This window comes from Anopheles aquasalis, chromosome 3, assembly GCF_943734665.1.
Source record: "Anopheles aquasalis chromosome 3, idAnoAquaMG_Q_19, whole genome shotgun sequence".
Lineage (NCBI taxonomy): Eukaryota > Metazoa > Arthropoda > Insecta > Diptera > Culicidae > Anopheles > Anopheles aquasalis.
In genome coordinates, this window is record NC_064878.1 from 52,457,489 (window position 1) to 52,466,048 (window position 8,560).

Below are 8,560 nucleotides of genomic sequence, written 5' to 3' on the forward strand. Positions count from 1 at the left end.
GCAGCAGCAGCGTTGGTGACACCCCCCTGGGAGCTTGTATGCATGCTCGAGCCCTGTATGTAACGGGTGGCAATCACTTCCTGCGCCATCCATGCGTGCGACGCGACCATTGCCTTGCTCGCGCGAAAGGTACGTGTCCTTCCGTTCGTTCGACGATGAGTGGCTGTAGTGTGAAAGTGCACCCTTCTTCCTCTTCCACACGATCCCTGTTTCAACTCCTTGTGGGTGGGTGGGCGGTTGTCCTGGCTGCGCGCGTCACCATGAACCACTTGGAACCGCTAACGACCACCCCGAGAAGCGAACGGTTCACACCGTTCTCTGTGTGCCGTTGTGCTGAAGCACGAGCTGTAGAGTGGCGGTGAGTCTCCTTTGTATGTCCGCTATTCGCTTGGTCCTTGATTCGGCTGCAGGATAACATGGATTGGCAAGTGGTGGATGTGTTTTTAAGGGCACCAATGTTGTTTGTCGCAAAAATTTTGATATTTTCTATCGTTCTAATGTATTTTTCCAGTTGCACTCTTCTGGCGGAATCACAAAAAAATATGATGGAGCACTATAAGGACCTCAGCAAAGAAGGACACTGTGACCCCTTTTCGCTCTGTGTAGAGCGCATGGTACGATAATATTGGTCAGAAGAAGTCATGAAAAAAAAAATAAAGAAGAGCGTAACAGACCGCACCACAAGACCCAGTAACGCACGCAATCGAACCAACGTAACCGAACGCGTGCCAGTAACATTTTGCGCAAGCCCTCGAGCGGTCGTAGCAAGCAAGGGGGTTACGTTTGCCTCACCGTGGCTGGCACCGTTCGCTTGGCTTTCTTCGTTTTGATTGTCGCCTTGTTGCGGCCGTTTGCGATTCGATTTTGGGCCCGATACAGTCCATGCCACCAAGCATGGCCGAGCAACACGGAGAAAGTCCTGCAACAATTGCTCTTGGTTGCCCTATTCAGGATCAAAGCAGCCACTAACGACACTACAGTCTAGTCCAGCATAATCCAGGCGCCATTCATAGCCAGCTTCTACAGCGCACACATACAGTGACACCATTCAGAAAACGGGATCACTAACGGGGACCTGTTTACCAACTCGTCCGCATCCTAAAGGATCTTCAACCGGGGGTACCGGATCCGTTGAGAGACACACACGAACCACATATTGGATACCAGCTCCCACAGGACGAAACACACACATGCATACATGCATAAATGCATGCACACCTGGAGGAAGTTATCCCATTCCTATCACTTTGATCCGGCGCCCCTCGCATACCCCTTTCCACTTCCAGCTAATTTCCACTTTTCCACAAAAACCATCGCTGAGGAATAGTGCTGAGACCTGCCGGGGGGGTGGAAGAGGATAGGGCGCTACAGTGTCGTCTCTTGCTAGCTCACTCGCTCACTCCTTCCTAAACCCCCTGCGGTCCGTGCTGGCTCAGGTGAAAGGTGGGTAAGCAGGTGCTCGCTGGTTCTGCACCCGAGGTTCTGCACGGCAACGACGTCTTACCAACCCGCGTGAAATCTCTCCGGCTACTGGCAGGCGAGCCACCGGTGCGTCGAGTCCGGAGCCCGCAGGATACGTTCGGATCCTCGTAGCAAGCGAGCGAGTGAGACCCGAGGAGAGGGCCTTTTTTGTCGGGCTTGGGTCGGCAGGTTGACGTAATTGTTTTGGGTCGTCTGCGGGCGCCCGAGCCGACCGAGCACGGGGAGCGAAAGCTCGCCACCGTGAAGACCAAAATCCGCGCGCCCGACGACGGCCGAACGAGGCGCGCGAGCGACGACAGCGGACAGCAGCTCGACCCAGCAGCAGCAAGGACCAACACAAAGTCAGCGTGCAGCGTGCAACAGCCTCGATGCCCGATCGATGATGACGCATGTTGGAGCGAGATGAATGGTGTTACGCGCGTGTCCCGGCTGCTGGTGTGCGCGCATGGCGCCATCGCTGGTTGCTTGTGGTGGTGGTGCTGCTGCTGCTGCTGGTGGTGGAAGCTTTCGTTTTTCCTTTTCCACGAGCTTTCCACAAAACGTCATCGATATATCGGCAAGCCAGCCACTAGTGGTCAAAGGAGGCGCATGGTGAAAGTTGCTTTCCATGAGCTTTTGCTTTGCCTGAACGTTTTAATGGTGTTCCATGGCGTTTTAGTTATTATCGAAATAAAATGGTACTGAGTATGACATTAATTTAAAACATCGCTTCCGAGCCCTTTATTCCCTGTTATTTACTGCTCCAACCAATTAACTTTTTGGTTTGCGTCACAAAACAAAAGCAATCCAAGCCCACGTGGAACTAATTGGGACGTGAAATCGTGGCAAACTATAACAAACGTATCGATAGTAACAACGAGCTCTACGCAACAGAACGCTCCTCAACGTAAAGGCAACAAAAACCACCACACGATTTCAAACAAGCATAAACTATACATTTCGCTTACAAACTAATTGGGACCCGCATATGGTTAAGTGCGCTCTGGATAGTGCTCGCCGGCAGCTTCTGCCAATGACTTTTGCGTGCCATTTTTGTTAAGCCACTAATGAACTCCAATCATCTTTTGTTCGTTGAATTTCGTGCGTAACGACAAAATGTTTAACGTTTTTGGTCGCCTATCTTTGATTCACAGCTTCAGGCCGCCGGTTCAGGAACAACCATTCTCAAACTAGCTCAGACGACCCTGCAGTATTGGTTTCGTTTTGCAAAGATCCATCATCATGCGTATCTGGCCGGTTGTGTCGAGACCGTAAACATCGAAGCCACTACGGTCCATGATGCAAATGCTGCAAGGTGAATTAGAAACGATCTTATGAACTTACGTCAGGATAATGGAAAGGTGACCATGATGCTTACCGTCCTCCGGAGATGGAATGCAGGAACTTCCAATAACTTGGCCGTAAGTTCTTGGGCTCGATAGTGGCAGCATGGAAGAGCAGGGCCGTACTGGCAGAGTACAATAGCACGGTGAAACCAGGTACTTTCGGAAGATATCCTTGTTCAATTCCCCAGTTGTACGTTATCTAGAGAGATGGCAATAAGACATGAAATCGATGCTTCGCTTCATTTCCACGGAGATTCTGCTTACCTGCAACGTTTTCCACATGATGTACAAGGCAATGGTGTTGTCAGCGTAAAAGCCGAATGCAAGACTAGCTAGTAATCCGCTCGGGAAGGCAAACAATGGACTATCACTGTCAGTAAAATGACGCAGCAAACAGGAAGACATCTGGAAAGATGCGAGTGAATTATTTCCCGCACAACCAGACAATGAACTGGCGATCGTGTTACCTTATAGATCGAGGTAAATCCTCCGAGGAAAAGCCCCAATCGAGCAATTTCCTTGTTAAGGAACGTTTTCCGAATCAGGGCCGGTCGAGTGATGAATTTGCGTAGCTGTAGCACCAACTTCATTACCACCTGGATGCCGAGACCCATCGAAAACATGCGCACACCACTAGAGAGCGTATCGTAGAGGCAGCTATGGCGATGCCGGCAGAGCTTGTGCTTCCCGAGAGCCTTAAGGTGGCCCGTTAGCTGTAGGTACGCACGCAGCACAGCCTGAATAAAGGGATACGAGGAGCTTGGCTTCCTGGTCACTGTCGCCGTTGATCGTTCCGCTCGAGTGCTTTCGGCATCGGTCACCGCCGCCGCTGGTGCTACACCGACATCACCCTTCATTACCTCGCTATCACCAATCGCAAACCGTACCACGTCGAACATTGAATCCCGATAGTCCTTCTGACGGTTGCGCCGATAGCAGTACATCAGCACCGAGGTGGACAGGCCAAAGATAATCATTTCACCGTGCGGAATCGATCGCACTAGACCGCGTGACTGCAGTATGTTCCAGAGCGTTTCCGTGGCCACGTTCGATACGTACAGTGCAAGCAGTCCCCTTCGCGAGGACCGTTCGACCATAATCGAAACGAAGGCGGCCAAAAAAGCCGGCAGGTACGAGACGGTGTAGAAGTTAAATGAACCAAGCATCCGGCGCACCAGGCACGTGAGCATCATGTAACTGTAGGCATTTGTGGTGAGGAATGCCGTCGATTGCAGCCAGCCTCGAATCGTTTTCTTCAGCTCTGCCAGCGTCGGTATACGGCCACGCATCACCAGGGATAGCTAGAATCAATATAAGCTTAGTTTATGTCATGTTGCAGTCTCTTCAGTTGCTTACCGCATAGACAGCCGCATAAATCCGCAAACAGTACTGTACGCCGACGATCATCAGTTCTGCTGTCGCCACCGTACACGACGTTGTCCATGGATGTGCGTACTCGATGCAGGTGACGGGCACCGAGGTCATCTTGCTAAGGACTTGCATTTTGAAGTGTTGCTGGAACTGCTGGTGCTACGACTGCTACTGCAGATAGGAAGATCGCAGCTTAACCGGTTGGTTAGTAAACCAGTTTTGTGTCAGCTCCTCTGCCCGCTTAAGATGCCTTCTGTAAGGAAATACGGACCATAATTAAAATCACCGCGCACACACTCTCCAAACAGCTCTGTATAGCACTACTTCATTTGGATAACCCCCCCAAAAGTAGATTCACTTAGTGGTGAGTTGAGCAATCGAAGCAACTACGGTTTATGGTATGGAACCTTGTAGAACTCGAACGCACTGTGAGATACGAGTTGATACACTATTTAAACCAATTGATTTAAAACTTTTTTCCCCAATAATAAATCGTTGATAAAACATTTAAATGATACTCAAGCAATGTGTTTGTTGGCGACATGCGACCTCGTTTTGGTACCACGGAATGCCCACTGTGCGAGCACGCTTTTTGGTTCCATCGCACACACTGCGCCACAACAGTTGTGGTGGAAAGGGAAGCGATTAATCGCTCACATAATAAACCTACTCTGGAGCGCGTAAACCGCTATTGACGCAACCGACCATCAACAGCAACGACCCCATGCGACGCAGCGAAGCCCCATCTCGTGCCTCGGATCGGACTGCTTTGCTTCTTATCAGCAACGGATTCGGTCAATGCGATTCGAAAGGAGGAGAAGCGTGATTGAGACATCAATGTGTTTATCAATCATCGTATCGTGTTGATATAAACAGCGGATAGCATGTGGCAGGTTAAGGCCATGGTCTGTGTCTTGAGTTTAAAGTTCAAACCATGGATAAGCGTGGCGTGCATGGTGCAGCCGGACAGACACGCTATTAGCTATCCAAATGTATTCCTTTCCACCGTACCATCCCGACTCGCATTAATCGATTCCAATCGTCACTAGCGGGCACAACTGGTTTGCCATTCCTAATTACCTTCTTCGATAGGTACTTACCGTACACCGATTGCTCGCGATTATGGAGCCGAAGGAACGTGATTCGAATGGCGAATCGGACAGCGATGCGTAAAACCGTTCCGCGATGTAATCCACACACTCTCTCCCTCTCTCGGACTTGACTGATAATGGAAGTGCAGTGCTTAACGATTGGAGTTTCACTTCAAAAACATCATCGAGCGTATCATCGCTTTTTGTCCCTTCACTTATCGCACTTTCTTCTAGCAGCGCTTGCTAAGAAGGCTCGTCAACAACTGATCCGGCAGAGGTAGGCACACTTTGCGTAATCAGAAAAGACCCATCGGTGCAACAGTGTCCGATAAGGGGGCCACCAGCCGATAGCAATCCGAATTTTGGTGAACTTTCTAGATTGGGTTTCGGGACTAGCGGCGGTGGCGGAGGATGGCCGAGCTGGAACGAAAACGAAAAACCACAATCTTAAGATAGATCGACTCCAGTTCAATTCCGTTATTCGCCAGGGAAGTTGAGGAAGCGGATTATTGGAAAAAAAAACACAATTTTATGGGGACTTTACCTTACGCACAATCACTCGTCGCCAGTCCGCGGTTCAAAACAACAATTTTTGTTGTTTTTTTTATTCCCTGTCAGACCGCCGATGTGTAACCCTCTCCTGCCTATTGTTAACCCTTGTATACCAAGAATCTAAATATTGCAAAATTAGTATATTTAAGGACTATTTCGTACATTTCTTTCCCTAAGTATGAGTCAGGAAATCCTCATGCAGGACCACAAAGAGCCGCTTGAAATGGTTCGGTTTGATTCGGCCCAGAGATTGATAGATAACGTCTAATTATGGTACTTCAAAAGCGTGCTTTTCAAAAGAATCGCTCACAAACAAAAGAACGTGAGTCCTGCATTGCATAATTTATTCCCCTCGCAGATGGCTATAAATACGAAGAGCCACGAGCTGTCCTTTGATTTCGATTCCAGCGGCTCCAACATGGTGTATCAGTTTTCCGTGACGAAGGCTATTCAGAATGTCCTGTCCCAAACGAGTCTCCATGGAGTGTTTCATCTGGCGAACAAACAGAGCACCTACTTTGAAAAGTATCCCTTCAGACAAGGCTTCTACGTAGCTTGAGGTTAAAGTTTACGGTTGTCCTCATCTTGCGCTCCTCTAGGGTTTTGTGGCTGGTAATCATCTGCCTCTCGCTAACTGCCGGGAGCTACACGGTCGGTATGTTCTGGGTACGCTACTGGAACAATCCGACGATGATAGCGTTGGATCGAGACTATCATCTCTGGAACACGACGTTTCCCAGCCTGACCGTGTGTTTCCAGAAGCGACTGAATGAGCGGGCACGTGACGAGCTTGTCGCCAACATTGATCCTGCTCTCACGAGTCGATATTCGGAGTTTCTGGACACGCTTCTCGACAGCGACATTGAACACGTGGGAGCATTGGCCGAATACGACGAGTTTGAGGGAGTCGATCTGAAGGAGCTGCTGAACGAGATCACCGATCGCCCCAGTGCCATCATTATGCTCGATGGTGATGTGCAAGGACTTTTGCTGCGAACTATAACGGAGATGGGCATCTGCTACTCTTTCAATTCGGCGATCGGGAGGTACTTGAGCGTGGATAAGTACGACGGCAACTCGGAGCTATATCAGGTGAGCGTGTTCGATGGAGAATCATCAGCTACCATCTCCAACTGTTCTTCGAATGCAAATGTAAGTTCCGATAACAGTAATTTGTGTACTAAACCGAAGCTTATACAAATACCGTGCCCTCTGTAGATCTATTTCCATAGCCCGTATGAAATACCGACACCGAAAAAATCCTTGCAACTGGAACGAGGCTTTTTCACCTTCACCAAAATGGAATTCAAATCGCTGGCCATCACCTCTGAACCCAGCGTAAAATATTTGAGCATTAAACAGCGCAAGTGTCGGTTTCCTCATGAATCCAATTTACGATTCTTCCCGGACTATTACACGTACGATTTGTGTCTGCTGGAGTGTAAATTCTATCTTTTCCTCAAACACTGCGACTGCATTCCTTACTTCTACAACATTAAAGGTAGTGTGAAAGTGTGGCGTCCCATTTTTTAGATTCTCAGCTGTTCAAAAAGGGTTATCTTCTTGCAGATCGTTCCACCAAGTACTGCAAACTAACTCAACTCGGCTGTATCGAACTATACCAAAGGTAAGAACGTCGAATCATTGCTGCTGTGCTGATGTTTCACTTCTTTCTGGTTGTAGCTACATTTCCTTCTTAACGGCGGACGAGCTAAGAGAGATTTTTGGTGCCTGTAAATGCGTGAAAAACTGTGACGATGTTACTTTCACGCTGCAGCAATTCGAATCCACGTTTTGGTTTAACGATCCGGTCATTAAGTGGAGCACACGCATTCCCAAGATCCGTTACAGTCGAAGAATCATCTACGATTTTATCGATGCGTTAGGTAAGATGCGTTTATCGCTTGGCTACGATCGTTGGTGAACGAGATTTGTGTTTCATTTCAGTTTCCACCGGAAGTATTTTGGAGTTTTTCTTCGGCTTCAGCATCATCACGCTTATTGAGCTTGGCTATTTCTCTCTGCGGAATTTGATCCTGTCCTTTGTTCATCTGCCTCCGGTACAAAGTTTCTGCCGAAGAAGGAAGCAAAAAGTGTCGATTTATGTTAAAAAGCCGTCCAAAGGGAAGCAAACGGTAAATTTTAATGGATTAATTATTCCCAAACCCAAAACCAAAACTCCGTAATTCGGCGCAAGAGCTGTCATCCATGCGAGCCATTTCCGAGGCGAAACTGACTCCCGAGCCCGACTTCTAAAAGCACACAACTACAGAAGCGGGATTTCACTCATGCATGCGCAACCCGTGTACGTACACGAAACCCCGCGAATTTTGTTTTCATTTCGACCGTTGTTTTTATCCGCGGTTTGTTGGCGTCCACCGGAAGAAGCGATCGGTTTTTAATTAATTGTTATCACTCGCGACGCTCATCCCCCTCGCAAAATGTCTCTAACTAACTACGAAGCAGAGCTGGAGGCGTTCATAGCGCGTCAAAGGCAATTGATCGAGCAGGATAAGCAGCGATTTGCGGAGCTAGAAACGAATCAGGAAGTGCCGGAAGAGCCGCAAACCGAACAGGAAACACCGGAAAGGCGTGTGGAGTTTGATAAACTATCGAAAGAGATGGCAAACCTGGAGATTAGTATCAAAAGTTCCCCGGAAGAACCCGCCATAAGCACCCCGGAAAGCACACATTCGGAAAATAAGACAAACAAACCCCCTCCGGCTCCGGAGAGTGAGT

The 8,560-nt window shown here is 48.8% G+C and overlaps 3 protein-coding genes across 6 annotated transcripts in view; 2 read left to right on the forward strand and 1 right to left on the reverse strand.

The window, feature by feature from the left end:
* Nucleotides 1-2,174: 2,174 nt before the first annotated feature.
* On the reverse strand, nucleotides 2,175-5,881 carry LOC126577199 (transmembrane protein 135-like). Of its 4 annotated transcripts, none has more exons than XM_050238656.1 (7): nucleotides 5,814-5,881; nucleotides 5,279-5,689; nucleotides 4,164-4,428; nucleotides 3,275-4,108; nucleotides 3,072-3,212; nucleotides 2,840-3,006; nucleotides 2,175-2,769 (listed from the first exon to the last, which is right to left on the reverse strand). In XM_050238656.1, the coding sequence occupies exons 3-7, from the start codon at nucleotides 4,308-4,310 to the stop codon at nucleotides 2,652-2,654; spliced, it is 1,407 nt and encodes a 468-aa protein (XP_050094613.1). In that variant the 5' UTR covers nucleotides 4,311-4,428; nucleotides 5,279-5,689; nucleotides 5,814-5,881; the 3' UTR covers nucleotides 2,175-2,651. The 4 variants fall into 4 exon arrangements, with proteins under 4 accessions (XP_050094613.1, XP_050094610.1, XP_050094615.1 ...); XM_050238653.1 differs by having other exon boundaries at nucleotides 4,164-4,431; XM_050238658.1 differs by lacking the exons at nucleotides 5,279-5,689; nucleotides 5,814-5,881 and adding an exon at nucleotides 4,849-4,932 and having other exon boundaries at nucleotides 4,164-4,431.
* Nucleotides 5,882-6,239: 358 nt separating this feature from the next.
* On the forward strand, nucleotides 6,240-8,007 carry LOC126576751 (sodium channel protein Nach-like). Its single transcript, XM_050238056.1, has 6 exons — nucleotides 6,240-6,346; nucleotides 6,421-6,973; nucleotides 7,040-7,322; nucleotides 7,391-7,448; nucleotides 7,505-7,707; nucleotides 7,769-8,007. Exons 1-6 carry the CDS (start codon nucleotides 6,240-6,242, stop codon nucleotides 8,005-8,007), a joined length of 1,443 nt encoding a protein of 480 aa, XP_050094013.1.
* The window catches only part of LOC126577543 (uncharacterized), an 8,062-nt gene continuing 7,502 nt past the window's right edge, over nucleotides 8,001-8,560 (forward strand). Inside the window, exon 1 of the mRNA XM_050239231.1 lies at nucleotides 8,001-8,560. This exon is cut by the window's right edge and continues 107 nt beyond it. Coding sequence (XP_050095188.1) covers nucleotides 8,263-8,560 — 298 coding nt within the window. The 5' untranslated portion in view covers nucleotides 8,001-8,262.

Excerpts from the sequence above, each read along its gene's own strand:
- LOC126577199 (XM_050238656.1), bottom strand. The coding sequence starts at position 4,310 with ATGCAAGTCCTTAGCAAGATGACCTCGGTGCCCGTCACCTGCATCGAG. Across the intron at positions 3,213-3,274 it reads GATTTACCTCGATCTATAAG|ATGTCTTCCTGTTTGCTGCG; the intron begins GTAACACGATCG and ends GCATCTTTCCAG. Across the intron at positions 2,770-2,839 it reads CATTCCATCTCCGGAGGACG|CATTTGCATCATGGACCGTA; the intron begins GTAAGCATCATG and ends TTCACCTTGCAG.
- LOC126576751 (XM_050238056.1), top strand. The coding sequence starts at position 6,240 with ATGGTGTATCAGTTTTCCGTGACGAAGGCTATTCAGAATGTCCTGTCC. Across the intron at positions 7,323-7,390 it reads TTACTTCTACAACATTAAAG|ATCGTTCCACCAAGTACTGC; the intron begins GTAGTGTGAAAG and ends ATCTTCTTGCAG. Across the intron at positions 7,708-7,768 it reads CGATTTTATCGATGCGTTAG|TTTCCACCGGAAGTATTTTG; the intron begins GTAAGATGCGTT and ends GTTTCATTTCAG.